Below are 19,270 nucleotides of genomic sequence, written 5' to 3'. Positions count from 1 at the left end.
GCCTGATCACCCCCCCATGGCCTTTTCCAGCCCTGTGGGTCCTAAGAATAGGCCCCGCCCACCACCTAAACCCTGCCCCTGCCTAAGCCCTGCCCCCCACAGCCAAGGCCTTTTCCGGCTTTTTTTTTTCCCCTGCTGCTCTGCACAGCTTACAGGATCTTGGTTCACGAGCTGGGGGTCAGGCCTGAGCTCCTACAGTGGGAGCTCTGAGTCCAAACCACTGGACTAACAGAGAACCTCAGACCCCAGGGAATATTCATTGGAGTGACATCTCCCGGAGGTCCTCATCTCGGCATCAAGACCCAGCTCTATCCAGCAGCCTACGAACTCTAGTGCTGGAAGCCTCAGGCCAAACAACCAGTAAGATAGGAAACAATCCCACCAATCATAAAAAAAAAAAAAAAGTGAAATGACAAAAATACACGTCACAGAGGAAGGAGCAAGGTAAAAACCTACAAGACCAAATAAATGAAGAGGAAATAGGCAACCTACCTGTAAAAGAATTCAGAGTAATGATAGTAAAGTTGATCCAGAATCTCACAAATAGAATAGAGGCACAGATTGAGAAAGTACAAGAAATGTCTAACAAAGATCTAGAAGAACTAAAGAACAAACAGAGATGAACAACACAATAACTGAAATGAAGAATACACTAAAAGGAATGAATAACAGAATAACTGAGGCAGAAGAACGAATAAGTGAGCTGGAAGACAGAATGTTGGAAATAACTGCCTAGGAACAGAATCAACAAAAAAGAATGAAAAGAATTGAAGATAATCTCAGAGACCTCTGGGACAACAATAAACAAATCAACATTCAAATTATAGGGGTCCCAGAAGAAGAACAGAAAAAGAATGGCTCTGAGAAAACATTTGAAGACATTACAGTGGAAAACTTCCCTAACTTGGGAAAGGAAATAGTCACCCAACTCCAGGAAGGGAAGATAGTCCCATACAGGATAAACCCTAGGAGAAACACACCAAGACATATTAATCAAACTAACAAAAATTAAATTCAAAGAAAAAAATATTAAAAACAACAAGGGAAAAGCAAAAAATAACATACAAAGGAATCCCCATAGGGTTATCAGCTGATTTTTCAGCACAAATTCTGCAGGCCAGAAGGGAGTGGCAGGATATACTTAAAGTGATGAAAGAGAAAAACTTACAACCAAGTTTACTCTACCCAGCAGGGATCTCATTCAGATTCGATGGAGAAATCAAAAGCTTTACAGACAAGCAAAAGCTAAGAGAATTCAGCACCACCAAACCAGCTCTACAGCAAACGCTAAAGGAACTTCTCTAGGCGGGAAATACAAGAGAAGAAAAAGACCCACAAAAACAAACCCAAAACAATTAAGAAAATGGTAATAGGAACATACATATTGATAATAACCTTGAATGTAAATGGATTAAATGCTCCAACCTAAAGACACAGACTGGCTGAATGGATACAAAAACAAGGCCTGTGTACGCTGTCTATAAGAGACCCACTTCAGACCTAAGGATACGTACAGACTGAAAGTGAAGGGTGGAAAAAGATATTCCATGCAAATGGAAATCAAAAGAAAGCTGGAGTAGCAATACTCATATCAGATAAAATAGACTTTAAGACTGTTATAAGAGATAAGGAAGGACACTACATAATGATCAAGGGATTAATCCAAGAAGAAGATATAACAATTGTAAATATTTATGTACCCAATACAGGAGCACCTCAGTACATAAGGCAAATGCTAGCAACCATAAAAGGGGAGATAGATAGGAACACAATAATAGGGGGACTTTAACCCCCCACTTACACCAATGGACAGATCATCCAAATAGAAAATAAATAAGGAAACACAAGTGTTAAACGACACAGTAGACCACATAGATTTAATTGATATTTATAGGGCATTCCACCCGCAAGTGGCAGAATACACTTTCTTCTCAAGTGCACATGGAACATTCTCCAGGATAGATCACATCTTGGGTCACAAATCAAGCCTCAGAAAATTTAAGAAAATTGAAATCATATCAAGCATCCTTTCTGACCACAACACTATGAGATTAGAATTCAATTACAGGAAAAAACTGTAAAAAACACAAATACATGGTGGCTAAACAGTGCACTCCTGAACAACCAAGAGATCACTGAAGAAATCAAAGAAGAAATTAAAAAATACATGGAAACAAATGACAAGGAAAGTATGACAGCCCTAAATCTATGGGATGCAGCAAAAGAATTTCTAACAGGGAAGTTCATAGCAATTCAATCTCACCTCAAGAAACCAGAAAAATCTCAAATAAACAATCTAACCTTACACCTAAAGCAGCTAGAGAAAGAAGAGAAAAGAAAACCTAAAGTCAGTAGAAGGAAAGAAATCATAAAGATCAGAGCAGAAATAAATGAAATAGAAATGAAGGAAACAATAGCAAATATCATTAATACTAGAAGTTGGTTCTTTGAGAAGAGAAACAAAATTGATAAACCTTTAGCCAGACTCATCAAAAAAAGAAAAAGGGAGAGGATGTAAATCAATAAAATTAGAAATGAAGAAGGAGAAATCACAATTGACACCACAGAAATACAAAGGATTATAAGAAACTACTACAGACAACTATATGGCAATAAAATGGACAACCACAAAGAAATGGACAAATTCTCGGAAAGGTACAATTTTCCAAGACTGAACCAGGAAGAATTAGAAAATATAAACAGACCTATCACAAGTAATGAAATTGAAACTGGAATTAAAAATCTTCCAACAAACAAAAGCCCAGGACTAGATGGCTTCACAGGTGAATTCTATCAAACATTTAGAGAATAGCTAACACTTACCCTTCTCACACTCTTCCAAAAAATTGCAGAGGGAGGAACACTCCCAAATTCGTTCTACAAGGTCAGCATCACCCTGATACCAAAACCAGACAAAGATATCACAAAAAAAGAAAATTACAGACCAATATCACTGATGAACATAGATGCAAAAATCCTGAACAAAATACTGGCAAAGAGAATCCAACAACACATTAAAAGGATCATCATACACCATGATCAAGTGGAACTTATCGCAGGAATGCAAGGATTCTTCAATATATGCAAACAATCAGTGTGATACACCATATTAACAAATTAAGGAATAAAAACCATATGATCATCTCAATAGATGCAGAAAAAGCTTTTGACAAAATTCAACACCCATTTATGATAAAAACTCCAGAAAATGGGCATAGAGGGAACCTATCTCAACGTAATAAAGGCCATATATGACAAACCCACAACAAACATTATTCTCAATGGTGAAAAACTGAAAGCATTTCCACTAAGATCAGGAACAAGACAAGGATGTCCACTGTCACCACTCTTATCCAACATAGTTTTGGAAGTCCTAGTCACAGCAATCAGAGAAGAAAAAGAAAAGGAATCCAAATTTGAAAAGAGCTAGTAAAAGTGTCACTGTTTGCAGATGACATGATACTCTACATAGAACATCCTAAAGATGCTGCCAGAAAGCTACCAGAACTAATCAGTGAATTTGGTAAGCTTGCAGGTTACAAAATTAATGCATAGAAATGTCTTTCATTCCTATACACTAACAATGAAAAAACAGAAAGAGAAATTAAGGAAACAATCCCATTTACCTTCTCAACAAAAAGAATAAAATACCTAGGAATAAACCTACCAAAGGAAGCAAAAGACTTGAACTCAGAAAACAATAAAACACTGATGAAAGAAATCAAACATGACACAAACAGATGGAGAGATATACCATACTCTTGAATTGGAAGAATCAACATTGTGAACATGACTATATTACCCATAGCAATCTACAGATTCAGTGCAATCCCTATCAAACTACCAATGGCATTCTTCACAGAATTAGAGCAAAAAAATTTTACAATTTGTATGGAAACACAAAAGACCCTGAGAAAGAAAAACAGAGCTGGAGGAATCACACTCCCCGACTTCAAATTATACCACAAATCTACAGTAATCAGACAGTATGGTACGAGCCCAAAAACAGAAATATAGATCAGTGTGGTACAGGATAGAAAGCCCAGAGATAAACCCACACACATATGGTCACCTTATCTTTGACAAAGGAGGCAAAAATATACAATGGAGAAAAGACAGCCTCTTCAGTAAGTGGTGCTGGGAAAACTGGACAGCTCCACATAAAAGAATGAAATTAGAACACTCTCTAACACAGTACACAAAAGTAAACTCAAAATGGATTAAAGACCTAAATGTAAGTCTGGACACTATAAAACTCTTAGAGGAAAACATAGTAAAAACACTCTTTGACATAAACCACAGCAAGATCTTTTTTGACCCACCTCTTAGAGTAATGAAAATAAAAATAAACAAATGGGACCTAATTAAAACTTAAAAGCTTTTTGCACTGCAAAGGAAACCATAAACAAGACCAAAAGACAACCCTCAGAATGGGAGAAAATATTTGCAAATGAAGCAACGGACAATGGATTAATCTCTAAAATATACAAACAGCTCATGGAGCTCAATATCCAGAAACAACCCCATTAACAAATGGGCAGAAGACCTAAATAGACATTTCACCAAAGAAGTCATACAGATTGCCAGAAAACACATGAAAAGATGCTCAACATCAGTAATCATTATAGAGATGCAAATCAAAACCACAATGAGGTATCACCTCACACCAGTCAGAATGGTCATCATCAAAAAGTCTACAAACAATAAATGCTGGAAAGGGTGTGGAGAAAAGGGATCCCTTTTGCACTGTTAGTGGGAATGTAAATTGATACAGCCACTATGGGTAAAAAACTAAAAGTAGAACTACCATATGACCCAGCAATCCCAATACTGGGCATATACCCTGAGAAAACCATAATTCAAAAAGACACATGTACCCCAATGTTCATTGCTGCACTATTTACGGTAGCCAGGATATGGAAACAATCTAAATGTCCATGACAGATGACTAGATTTCAAGAAGGTGTGGTACACATATACAATGGAATATTACTCAGCCATAAAAAGGAACGAAATTAGGTCATTTGTAGAGATGTGGATGGACCTAGAGCCTGTCATACAGAGTGAAGTAAGCCAGAAAGAGAAAAACAAATATTGTATGTTAACACATATATGTGGAATCTCGAAAAATGGCACAGATGAACCTATTTGCAGGGCAGGAATCGAGATGTAGACGTAGAGAATGGACATGTGAACACAGAGGGGGAGGGGAGGGTGGGATGAATTGGGAGTTTAGATTTTACATAAATACACTACCATGTGTAGAATAGGTGGCTAGTGGGAACCTGCTGTATAGCACAGGGAGCTCAGCTCGGTGCTCTGTGACGACCTAGATGGGTAGGATGGGGGGAGGTGGGAGGGAGGTCCAAGAGGGAGGGGATATAGGTATACATATAGCTGATTCAGTTCATTGTACAGCAGAAACTAACACAACATCATAAAGCAATTATACCCCAATTTAAAAAAAGGCCTACATAAGTTAAGTACACTGATTTTTTATTGATACATCTGTCTGTTACCTGCTCAAAAGAAAAAAACTTGAGTCAGTTATTGATTTTTCTAGTACAAAGACTATAGAATTCTGGAAGGCAATGGCAAGTTGTGATATTTTAATAATTATATATATTTAAATTGTCATGTGAATCCAGTTTGGGGAGCCAACCAAAACAAATTCACATTAAAGAGACATATTATGATTTTATTAAATATTTTGGCCAGTCCTCTTTCTTTTTTTTTTTTTTTTTTTTTTTTTGTGCGGTACGCGGGCCTCTCAGTGTTGTGGCCTCTCCTGTTGTGGAGCACAGGCTCCGGACGCGCAGGCCCAGCAGCCATGGCTCATGGGCCTAGCCGCTCCACGGCATGTGGGATCTTCCTGGACCGGGGCACGAACCCATGTCCCCTGCATCGGCAGGCGGACTCTCAACCACTGTGCCACGAGGGAAGCCCTTGGCCAGTCCTCTTTCAAATATAATTTGGTCATAGAAATTTCTTACTTTACTAAAGAGGGAGTTTATGCATGAAAAGACAAGAACAGATCACTTTTTGATTAGCACCAGAGCTAATGATTAGCTGCCATGAAAAATGTGGCGATGTGATGTAAGAGAAGGAAATGAATGAATTGTTCCATGGAAGAGATCATATTGTTTTTATAACAGTTTTTTTTTTCTGGTTGTCTTCTTATTTTCTGGTCTTCTTAGTTTATCTCCCAATAATACCCACCGTCTATTACCAAGAACATAGCAGCTCACCTCCATTCCTTTTGACTTCTAAGTACCTTTCCTTGAGCCAGGAAACAAAAGTGTTAATTAACTAATTCAGGGAGGAGTAGTCTAAAGGATATTATGAAAGGGAAAGGTATTCTTTTTGGGGTGGGAACCATGCTTCAGTGGTAACCTGATCTTTAGCCTCATTAAGTAAGCTATTTTTTTAGATCAGTGGTTCTCAGTCAGAGGTGCTTATCAGGATCACTTTTGGAACTTTTAAAAAATTAGAGATGCCTAGTTTCTATATCCTGGCTCCAGAATCAGAATATCTGAGAGTGGACCCCAGGTGTCATTAAAAAGGTGATTTTGAAGCACATGGTGGGAAGAGCCAGTGCCTTAGATATATAATGTAGACCTTGGTAAAGGGTACTCAGCCAATAAAATTAATCCCCTCAGTTAATGTAAAATCAATTTGACAACAGTGCTGGTTTATCAAAGTCAAATAATGTAGGAGGTAAGTGATTTTTTTTGCCAGTCTATTATTATTAAATAAAACAACATATAAAACATGTAAAGTATCTTTGATCAAATGAAATTTGTTCCTGGCCTAAACTAAGGAAACAGTGATTGGATTGCTGAAAAGAAAATTATGGAGAATATTAATTAATGTGGAAATTATTTTAAACAATAATTAGAGCAATATTATATGTTAATTATTTTAAAGTTCATTGGCTACCATTTAAGAAATATGTTTTTTTTAGTAAACCCTAAATTTTTCATATTTGGATGCCATTATAAGATAGTATTTTTTAAATTTATTTATAATTGTTTGTATAATATAGAATGCAGTTTTCTGTATATTGATCTTATATCATGCAATGTTAGTAAAATCACTTCTTAGTTTATCTTTTTTCTAGATTCCACAGGATTTTCCATGTAGACAAATCATGTCTTCTGTAAATTAAGAAAGCTTTACTTCTTCCTTTCCAATCTTAATGACTTTTATTTCTTGTTCTTACTTGATTGCTCCTGTTAGAACCTGTAGTACAATGTTGAATAGAAGTGATGACAGTGGACATCCTTACCTTTTTCTGATCCTAGGGAGAAAGCATTCAGTTCTTCGGTTTTCTCCATCTGCTGAGATGATCATATTTTTGTTTTTTAGTCTGTTGATCAACAATGATTAATTTTCAAAGTTAATCCACCTTCCATACCTGGGAAAAACCCCACTTGGTCATGCTGTATTACCCTTTTTATATATTGTTGGAGTCCGTCTGCTAAAATTTTGTTACGAATTTTTCATCTCTGTTCATGCGGTATATTGGTCTCAGTTTTCCTGTAATGCCATTGTCTGATTTTGGTATCAGAGTTTCATAGAATGAGTTGGGACGTATGCTTTCCTCTTCTGGTTAGTTTTCTGGAAGAGTTCGTGTAGAACTTATTTGGTCTTTAGATGTTTGTAAAATTTCATCATAATGTCATATAATGTTATTCTTCTGATTATTTTAAAAACAATGCTTTTACCATGTATGAGATGTAGGGAAGATCAAAACATCTAAAATACATCATTCTTTGTTTTTCCACAAAGGACCGTCCTCCTTCTAATATTTGGAAAAAAATAGATCAATCCAGGGATTATAAAAATGGCAATCAACTCAGGGAATATCAACTGGAAGGACTCAACTGGCTCTTATTCAACTGGTACAATAGGTATGTAGTATGTATTAATAGAAAAAAATTTAATGTGTGGTTTTTTTATGTGTTCCAAAATACATTAAGTAAAATTGGTACTGATATTGCTACATTATTACTGTCATGTAGTCTTCATTATTGAAAATGAAGTTGTGGTTAACTCAAGAAGATATGTACGTTATAATTTAGGATTTTGACTACAGTTGCTTCTTTTTAATGTGTACCAATGAGAATAGAAGAAAGTTGATATGTTAATTCATAATTAAATTTGAAATACCTTTGTTAACATCATCAAACGTCAGCTATGTTACAGAATGTTTTTCAACTTACACTACCGTCTGCCAGTAGTTGAATCTAGTTAGTAAAGTGTCAGCAGTTCCACCTATAAGAATTAGATAGGTCTGTAATGTACGTCTTCAAGGAAGCAGATTGTCAGCAATTGATAAGGAATAGAATACTAAATATAAGAACCTAGTAATGAATTACCCCCATTTATTATTAATTTTCCAAGTTGTTCAAAATGCTTTTTGGAATATTATCTCACCTTTTTTTAGTGAGATGGAAAATTAATTGCAAGAGAAGTAAAAAATGGTATCTTGATCGAGAAAGAAGTCTGATAGTATATATAAAAGAGCAAATGAAGGCACTATTATTAATAATAATAGCAAAATTTTATGACGTATTCAAAATCATTTTTCTGTGTTTTTACTTGTCACATGATTCTTCTGTTTCACTAAGTAATGGTGAGTCGTGAAACTCAGTCAGGTGGAGTTAGGAGAAACTTGTTATTCCATACAGTGCTCTTTCCCCTGGTTTATATTTTCTAAATGTTAATCATTTTTCCCACGAGAATCTTCCTGGTAAAATAGTTAACAAAATTTTATTTTAATTGTCTTCTCATCAATACCCTCTCCCAGTTACTTGTTTCAAACTTGCACCACTTTCCTCAAGCACTTTGTCACAACCCTATCCCCTTCACTCTCTATATATGACTGCTTCATAGAGAAGCCTAGGGCCAGTAGGTGAATTCATTCAGATTCTTGCCTGCCCTCACACCCAAGCCTACAAATGTATCTCCATCCTTAGCCATTCTTACCTCTGTCCTCCTATCAGAAGTTAAGAGGTGCCTCCTCAGAACCAAGACTAATGCTACCACCTCAACTCTTGACAGGCATCTAATCCACTCTTTTCAGAACCTCACTTCAATCACTTATTATCCTTCTCTGTTATATCTTCAAACTATCTCTTAAGACTAGTGCCATCCCTTAGGTCTGTGAACAAATTTGGGTTTAACTTATATATAAAAGTAAGGAAAGGAAAGGGTAAACCTTCTCTTGGCTCTGTTTTTCCTTCTAGCTACATTGATCCCTCTTTGAACTTCCTAGGCAAAGGTCTAGGAAGTATAGCCTGCATGAACTCTTCCCATTTTCTTATCTCCAATTCTCCTTAAACCTGTCATTTGACTTTTGATTCTGTATCATCTCTGAAATTCTTAGTTTTCCAATCCACAAGATATTTTTAGCCCTAATTTGCTTCTCTGCTGTGTTAGATAGTAGTTGCTAGTCCTTCTTTTTTTAAACTTTTCCCCCATTCTCACTCCCAACAGCTTCCACAGTGTGACTCTCCTAGGTCTCCAATACCTTCCTTTCCTGTAACTCTTCCTTTCAATAGTCCTTGCTGGTTCTTCTTCCTTGCCTACCCTTTTAGTGTTGTTGGTTTTTTTCTTTCCCAAAGTTCTGTTTTTTACTTTCTTCTCATATTACATGTTTGTTCTCCCTAAGCCAAACTCTACTCCCCCGTGTCTTCACTTATCAATAACATCTTTAACTAAGGCCTTGAACTCCAAGCCTGTATTTGTTTACTTCTGGCTACTTTAATGTCTATCTCAATGATTCTTTAAACCCAGCATATTCAAAATTAACCTTATTATTTCCTGTTTCTTCCATATCAAACTTATTCTTTAAATATTTTACATATTGGTTAATAATAACACTATTTAGTCACCCAAACTGAAATCTGACTGTCATCCTACACTCCATATATCTGATTGGTCACTAAGTCCAAGTCATTCTAACATGTAATTAACTTTGGGATCGGTTTTCTCCTCTTGATTCCTCCTACCTTAGTCCAAATGTCCACCCATTCCTTCCTGCATTATTGCGGTACTTTCCCAATTACTGTCCAAACTTAAGTCACTTCACCTTCTAATATTCACAGTGGCACCAGAGTAAATTTCAAGTACAAACCTAATCTCATCAGGTTTCTTTAAAAATGTTAAGTGACTCTCATTCATAATATTGTAGAATGATTTCTAACCTTTGTGACCCCTTCTTATCTTAGTAAAATCCCTTCCCTTTACTATTCCCTCAAAACCATATTAAATAACTTGTGGCCTCCCAGTTGATCATGTTCTTTACACTTATGCTCCTTTGCTCTGCCCTCTGGCAAAATCCTACTCATTACTGTCCTCCTCTTTGAAGGCAGTCTTATCTTCTCTCATCTCTTCTAGCCAGGGTTAGATGCTTACTCCTCTGAGATTCCATAATAAACACTGATAATTCTTATTGGCCATATATCATAATCATCTGTGCAGCTTATTTTAAAAATTACGGTTGCTTTTATCCTACTCCATGCACATTGAATCAGAATGTAAAGGAGAAGGCCATGGGTATCTGTTTCTTAGGCTGTTCCAATGTATAGCCAGAGTCGAAAACCAGTTCTTTATTTGTGCTTCTGTGATAGCACATTGCATGACTATTTGTTTATTTATTCATAGGTCTGCTTTTCTAATAGATACAAGCCCCTGGAAGACAGAGAACATGTTCTATTTCTTTTGTATCCCATCTTCTCATACTATCCGTGAGATACAGAAAGCATTTAATAAATGTTTCCTGAATAAATAACATACTTAGTTTGCCTTGCCCTTGCCATTTCGTTCTTTTAAAAAATCAGGTATCTAACAGGTGGTATCTTTATTTTGGAGCTACAAAAATCTGTAGTTTTCCCTTTGCAATATTATAATAAAATTATAATCTTTAGCCATATCTACACTTCAGCAACTTCTACGTTATAAATGCAAGTATTTTAACTTGATCACTGGTTATTTTTTTTAATATTTATCTTTTAAAACATTGTAGTATACAGAAAACCCCAAAATCTACATGGGTAATATATTTGTTTATTTCAGACGAAACTGCATTTTAGCAGATGAAATGGGTCTTGGCAAAACCATTCAGTCAATTACATTCCTCTACGAAATCCTTCTGACTGGTATAAGAGGACCTTTCCTGATTATTGCTCCACTTTCTACTATTGCAAACTGGGAGAGAGAATTTCGTACGTGGACTGATATTAATGTTGTGGTTTATCATGGGAGCCTGATTAGCAGACAAATGATACAGCAATATGAGATGTACTTCAGGGACTCACAGGTGTGTTATTGGTGATTTTTTGTTGTTGTTTGAAAGGTCAGGTTTGCAAAAGATAAGCATTACATATTAATTACTTACAAATTTATGATAGATTTTAATTGCCTACTTAAATCTTAATCTGATCTCTTTATTCATCATATTTATTTTACAATAAATTTTAGTAGCTGAAGAGAAAAATGACAGAAGTAGCCAAGTTCATGCTCTAGTTCACTGGAAGGAAGTATGCTGATTTATACAAATGTACATATTTGATTGTATACTTAACTTTTCAACTAGAATAATTGTTTTACTAATTGTTTTCAACTACACATTAAATCTATTTTAAAAGTAATGTGTCTCTTTGATCATCCTCCAGTTTTTTTCCTCCATTTTAAAATTTAGATCTTCAGTGACCACCATGGGTTTGAATGCCCTTTGAGGTGAAACCATAGATTCTCTTGTGTGTTCAGTGAATTTTGATTTTAGATGGCTTTTTAAAATTTGGTTTGTTTCATATATTGGTACAAGCATACATCTGTATCTTTCTACCCTTTGGATTGGTTATTTCATTACTCTATTGCTTTGATGGTTTTCTTCTTCCCTATATCCTAGGGGCACATTTTCCATTTTACTTTGGCCACTTACTCTTTAGGAAGGAATACCTATTTTTCTGCTAAATACACAGATCATAAAATTGAGATGACATTATAAGAAAGAATTCCCTAGCAGAAGGTTAAGACTAGAAAACATGAAGTTCTTAGTTGCAGTTTTGAGTGGTAGTTTGACTCTTCTTAGGTAAAACTTTTATTAAGAAATAAGAAACAAAATTAATTAAAACAACTCACACAAAATTGTGCTTTTTCATTGGAAAAGGTTATGGCACTCTGCCTCAATATAGCACCTTAATATTTTATTTTCTTTCACTGATTCTTCTGTTTTATAAGGACCATTGTAACATATGGCCAGGTCATGGGATATGATATAGGTTAAGGTAAGGTAAAGTGCATAGCCTTCTACTTTTGCCTCCCAATTACAACTGATTTTCTACTTATTTGAGGCTGAATATCAATAAAATTAATTGATTTTTTCCTTTAACCTCATTTCCCTTCTATGGTTGAAATAATTAGATTTCTATGAAATTAAGTATGTCTGCAATCAGTTGTACTGAAAATTATTACCCTTGCACCTTTGGAGCCTATGACATCTTAGTTATAGTTTCATTTCCTACCATAGTGTTTTATTATTCTTAATTGTTCATTTATAGAATTTTAGAGCTCTATGATATCATTAAAATCATTTAGTTCAATCTCATTTTTTAAAGGTACATTCAAATATTGGAAGTTTAAGGATTTTTAACAAGGTTACAGTTTTAATATATGTCTTGTATGAGTTTGGTATAAATGTGATAGCCAGAAGCTGAAAGATTCTTGATGTGTTGTAAACTGAATAGTATATATTAAATTGTATTTTTATGCTAAATGTTATACATTCTAGAAGAATATTATGTGAAGGGTTTAAAATTTCTAGAGGTAAAGATGTCTTGTAATGAGCTAAATAGCTCTATATTTCAAACATAGAAATAATTTTCAGAGTTAATTCTTTCAAATATATTTTAGTATAAATTAAATGAACATTTAACTTCTGCTTTTTCCAAGTTATTAAATAAGCTTGAAATCACATAGGTAGTAAAATTATGTTGTAATTTTCTCAATTGCCTTGGAAAAAGTAACAGAGATAGTAACACTAATATCCACAGGCATTTATTGAGTATTTACCATGTGCCAGGCATTATGCTAAACAGTTTGCATGTAGTATTTCACTTAATCTTTGTAATATCAAAGATTAATATCAAAGATTAATTTATCACCTTGTAAATAGGTGATAATATCATATTCATTTACAAATGAGGAAACTAAAGTAAAAAGAAGTGATGTAGTTTCCCCTAAAATCACAGAGCAAAACTGGGATTAATAAACCCAAGTCAGTTAGACTCAAGAGCCCTTGTTCTTAAACACTGCAGTATTACTCTAACTGAATGCATCATATCCCAGGTTTTTAGAGCTGTGTAAATACCATAGACTTATACTTTATAACTATCAATATTTTAATAATATTCTACTGGAGCTACTGTTCAGCTTAATGGCCAGCATATACAATCAATATGAATTATTCTAAAATTAGTGTAATTGAGTTGATAGGAATTAAAATCTAAATCAGATCACATGATCCTTCTTAACCATTCATTTCTTCTAATCCCTAATAGTTTATAATTTTCAGTCGCATTTAAGCATTCTCTTCACTTGGATTCCAGTACTTTATACTGTCCTATGTCACCACCTATTCCTTCTGAAGCCCTCTTTAACCAATTCCTTCTTCTCTTCCCATATCTAATCTTGGGGGTGACCCAAGGCTCAGTCTTCAGACTTTTTTATATCCATACTCATTCCATCAGAGATTTCATTCAGTCACACAACTTAATTACTATCTGTACTGCTGGAAACTCCTAAATCTATATCACCAACTCTAACCTCTTTCCTAAATTCCAGAGTCATATGCAAATGCCTACTCAGTTTCTCCACTTGAATATCTAATAGACATCTCAAACATAACGTGCAAAACCAAAATCCTGCATTTCCTCATTGTAGTAAATGGCAACACCAACTTCTAGTTGAGCCAAAAAGTTTAGTCAAACTTGAATCCTCTCTTTATCTCACTCCACTCCTATCCATTAGTAAATCCTGTTGGTTCTACCTTCCAATTAAATCCGGAACTGAGCACTTCTCATGACCTCCATTGAAGATCTCTTGCTTGGATTACTACAGCAGCCTCTTAACTGGTTTCTATGATCCTATCCTTGGCCTTTGTCAGACTATTTTTACCAGAACAGCCAAGGGATTCTTTTTAAATATATGTCAAATCATGACACTTCTTGTCTCAAAACCCTCCTATAGCTTCTTGCTCACAGTAAGAGCCAGAGTCCTTACCACAGCTTTTAAGGCCGTATATAGCCTCATCCCCTCCATTCTCACTGGATTTCAGTCACTCTGGGTTTCTTGCTATTATTTGAATACTGCCAAAGATACTCCCACATTACAGTGTTCACACTCTCTATTTCTACCAAGAATTCTTTCTCTTGCAGATCTCTAGATACTAACATGGCTTCCTCCCTCATCTTCTGGACTTTGCTCAGATGTCACTTCTTAATGATAAATAAAATGGGAATGGTCACCTCCAACCCCATACTTCCTACTCCCCATCCCTGTTTTATTTTAGTCTATGACTTCTATTACTTTCTTAGTTTTTTTTTTTAATTTTTGGTGCTTATTTTTCTGTTTTTCTTAATGGCTATGTCCTATATTTGAGTCATCGGAATGTAAGTTCCACTTGGATAATTATTTTTGTCTGTCTTGTTTACTACTATATCTCCAACAACTAGAACAGAGACACTCAATAAATACTTGCTGAATAAATGACATAAGTGGCCTATTTATTTATTTATTTATTATTTTTTTGCGGTACGCGGGCCTCTCACTGTTGTGGCCTCTCCTGTTGCGGAGAACAGGCTCCGGATGTGCAGGCTCAGCGGCCATGGCTCACGGGCCCAGCCGCTCTGCAGCATGTGGGATCCTCCCGGACCGGGGCACGAACCCATGTCCCCTGCATCGGCAGGCGGACTCTCAACCACTGCGCCACCAGGGAAGCCCAGTGGCCAATTTTTATATTAACTACTTATCTACCATTATATGTGTGGAGTCATGGATATAAGTAATAAGCATTAATACTGAAATTTCATTGGCTAGATTTTATAATAACCATTTCTTTTTTGACTTAACATTGTTATTACAACTCTTAAAAATTATGAAATGTTTTATCAAGGAATACTTATTTGGATATAATTATTAATTGTATAATTTTTAACAACATTCTTGAAGATAGCAATCTGATACAGTTTTAATGCTAAAGTTCCTCATTTTAAGGGAGTGTGTGCATACATAAAAGTTTCAGTGGAAAATGTTTTATAGCAGATGTCATTAAATGATTTTTATGCTGGTTGACAGGAATTAAAAATTATGATCAAGACATTCTAGCAAATTATTTTATTTGGTAATAAATTTCTAGGGGCGAATCATTCGAGGAGCTTACAGATTCCAAGCTATCATCACCACTTTTGAAATGATTCTTGGAGGCTGTGGAGAGCTTAATGCAATTGAATGGCGATGTGTGATTATTGATGAAGCACATAGATTAAAAAATAAAAATTGTAAACTTCTAGAAGGTCTGAAACTCATGAATCTGGTAAGTAACTTAATGTCATTTTTATGACTTACTTCTGTTTCTTAGCTACATAGTAAAAACAGCTAATGCCAAAAACTTATTCCTTTTTTAATTTTAAAATACAGATTTCTGATTTCTATCTGTGATAATTAAGATTATTTTGCTTTAATTAGTAAGGGGGAAAGAATCTCATCTGTTTTCTAAGACTTAAATTTTTTAATTCTTTCCTCCAAAAAGCTTTAGTAATTAACTGCTGGAATTAAAAAAGAGAGAGAAACCTCTGTAGAGTGTCCTATTGAAAGAAATAAAACTACAAGTTTTAAGGTAGAAATTCCTCAATAAAAAGCCCTTTCACCAAAGTTATATTATTCAGATCATTTATGATAGAGGGATAAAGTTTCTACACAATTCTACATACTTAGCATATATTTATTATAATTAAAGGGATTTTTGAAAGTCATTAGTGTGTTTGCTTTAAAATCAAAGCATTTTATGTTTTTTAACATTATGATTTAATTAACATCACATAATTAGTACATGAGCACTTGAACAAATGACTCAAAGTTATAGAACTACATACAGTAAAACACTAAAGTGCTCCTTCTTACTCTTCATCCACCCCCACCCCTTCTCTTCCCCTCCTTACTCTAATATTTGCAGATTGGTATATATCTGTCTAGACTGTTTCCTAACATTAAATACTTATGCAGACATACAGATACATATACAAATATTTAGGTTAGGAATTTAGAGGTATTGTCAAAGCAGATTTCAAATACTTTGTACTATTATCATTAAAAATATTTTATTTCCTTTTGTTACTGTTATGTTTAATTTGAAATGCAATTCTAGTTTAGAAGTATATTCCAATCAGCCCTTCACATTGTTGGTTTGTAGTTTTAATGATTTAATAATTTGTTCTTGTGTAAGAAGTCAAGTGATGATCTGCCAAATTATAAAGAATGAGCACTGTTCTGTATACAAATTACCATACCAAGAATGGTTGAGTAACCCCCAAAATGCCCTCTTGGTTCTTTAAAATGTCTGTTTCCTTGAAAAAAAACCTAAAATATGCTTCTTAATTATTTAGAATTTTTCTTTCAAAAGCAATAGGTAAGAATTAATAGCAGACAAAGTAAACTATTATGAGAATGATATAGAGTTTTTAAAAAGTGATTGAGAAAGTAAATGATGATGTATGGGTAGAGATGTATTGGGTTGACTCTTGAAAATTATGGTCAGAAAAATATTTGCTTTTCAAACACTGAAAAATTTGATAACCTATGTCAGCTTTCGTATAATTTTAGTCCTATGGTGTTTGACGTGAACACTATAGTACATGTTATTGACATGTTATTCTTGCTTTATATAGGAGCACAAGGTGCTTTTGACTGGCACACCTCTCCAAAATACAGTTGAAGAACTATTCAGTCTTCTTCACTTTCTGGAACCCTTAAGGTTTCCTTCTGAATCAACGTTCATGCAAGAATTTGGGGATCTGAAAACAGAGGAACAGGTGTCCTATTGGTCTTCGTAAATAAGCACATCAAATCTCTTCTCATTGTAATTATGTATATGTATGCTACATATATTTTCATCATTTTTTATGCAGGTGCAGAAACTTCAGGCTATCTTGAAACCAATGATGTTGAGACGATTGAAAGAAGACGTGGAAAAGAAGTTGGCACCTAAGGAAGAAACCATCATTGAAGTGGAACTTACTAACATTCAGAAGAAATACTACCGGGCTATTCTGGAGAAGAACTTTTCATTTTTGTCCAAAGGAGCAGGGCAGACTAATGTACCCAACTTGGTCAATACCATGATGGAGCTCAGGAAGTGCTGTAATCACCCATATCTTATCAAAGGTAGCTTAAAAGGACTGTAAACAAATTCCCTTCTTTCAACAAACACTCATGAAAAAATAACACACCACCACTACAGCTGTAGTAGCTGTTATAAAGAGAAGCAGTGATCCTATAACTCACCACCCTGGTGTTCTGAGGGATTACAAGTGTTCCAGAGTCAGGGGCAGTTTGAGCTACTTCATTACAGTGTCCCATGTTAGCATCACCAGATTACAAAAGCAGGAGTTGTGCTCAGTCTAACGTAGACTAATTCCTCCTCCAGTTTAATCCTCCTTATGGACAAAGACAGCAAAGCCTGTCTTTGAACCTCCGAATTTACATTTTTCTTCCTGGTTTCTTTTCAGTCTGGATACCCTAGTTATTGTCTCTCAATTTTTATGTTCTAGTAACATTACTTTTTAAGGTCTTGTCAGCTTCTCTACTAATGGTCTCTCTGTACAACATTTGGATATTTTCACTTATTCCTGGGAATATACTCTTAACTTTATCCAAGACAAGCCATTTCTTAGACTAGTAACTAACTCACTTGCAATCCTGGTACTCTTATGGCTAGATAGGCTGAAGGAAAGCAGAGAGCCTCTAATGCTAATCTAGACTCTGGAAGAAGTATGGTCAAAGACCTGTAACTTGACTTCCCTTTTAATTTTTCTTGTTTGTTTGTTTTGATGGCAAGCAAGATGCCCATCCAGATTAAGTATGATCACCTTTCAGTCATGATCACTGTTACATTGGTGTTTAAATACTAGATGTTTAATTAAAAATATGTGTTTACTCACCTAAGTTAGAACCACATTTTCATTAATACTTTTCCTAATAGCATTCATTAAACATTTAGCAAACATAAAATTTATATAAGACATTATGCCCAGTGTCTTGGGAGATAAAAAGTGCTTAAGACACTGTCCATATCCTCAGTTACAGGCTGATGTTGGTGGGGATTTAGCCACAAACATAAATAATTCTAATAAAAGCAGTGTACCTACCATTAGAAAATTTTAATGTTACAGAAGCACAGAGGAGCACTATTTTAAAAAAGTAGTTGGGAGTCATCTGCATTTGTGCACTGATGCTGTCTTATATTTCTTTGACAGGTGCTGAGGAGAAAATACTTGGAGACTTTAGAGATACGTATAATCCAGCTGCTTCTGATTTTCATCTTCAAGCAATGATCCAGTCTGCTGGTAAATTGGTCCTTATTGATAAATTGCTTCCTAAAATGAAAGCAGGAGGTCATAAAGTGCTCATCTTCTCTCAGATGGTACGCTGCCTTGATATCCTGGAGGACTATCTTATACATAAAAGGTAAGGCATATAATTCACCACTGAATTATGCTAAGTATATGTTGTTAAGTTTTTTGCAGCACTGTACTGTAACCCAACTTGATCCACATCTTCCTCTTTATCTAGGTAAGAATCCATTTAAGTCTCTGCATAAAGATTGTTTAAGATTATGTGTCAGGTGTTTTCCTAACCTATATATGTTGCAATAGTAGACAGGGCTAAGGAGACTGATTAAGAAAATTTTGCAAATTGACAGGTATTTGTTGACCTACAAATGGGTTTTTTAGTGTACATTTTATTTGATTTGTTAATCTTGTAGTAGCAATATTTTAAATGGATTTATAACTATCTTCAAAATTAAAATGATTCAAGATCTTTTTCAGATCTTTTTCATTGTTAAAATTAGAACCTGAACTTGCTGCACTTTGATTTATTGTACACTATATAATACTTGCTCATGTTTTAAGTTTTTTTCTGATGTGTTTAATGTAGGTTTTTTGTTTTGGTTTGGTTTTTTGGTGCATGACAGTAAGACAGTCTT

The 19,270-nt window shown here is 34.9% G+C and overlaps 1 protein-coding gene across 16 annotated transcripts in view; it reads left to right on the top strand.

The window, feature by feature from the left end:
- CHD9 (chromodomain helicase DNA binding protein 9) overlaps positions 1-19,270 on the top strand; it is a 246,307-nt gene that overhangs the window by 151,534 nt on the left and 75,503 nt on the right. For all 16 annotated transcript variants that reach the window (XM_081216472.1, XM_081216475.1, XM_081216476.1 and 13 more), the window contains 6 exons: positions 7,792-7,913; positions 11,083-11,326; positions 15,425-15,601; positions 16,953-17,096; positions 17,193-17,448; positions 18,540-18,750. In XM_081216472.1, coding sequence (XP_081072598.1) covers positions 7,792-7,913; positions 11,083-11,326; positions 15,425-15,601; positions 16,953-17,096; positions 17,193-17,448; positions 18,540-18,750 — 1,154 coding nt within the window. The remainder of the gene's footprint in view (positions 1-7,791; positions 7,914-11,082; positions 11,327-15,424; positions 15,602-16,952; positions 17,097-17,192; positions 17,449-18,539; positions 18,751-19,270) is intronic.

The sequence above is a fragment of the Mesoplodon bidens genome (genome assembly GCF_964165515.1).
Source record: "Mesoplodon bidens genome assembly, chromosome: 18".
Classification (NCBI taxonomy): domain Eukaryota; kingdom Metazoa; phylum Chordata; class Mammalia; order Artiodactyla; family Ziphiidae; genus Mesoplodon; species Mesoplodon bidens.
This window is presented reverse-complemented; position numbering and strand designations above follow the sequence as displayed.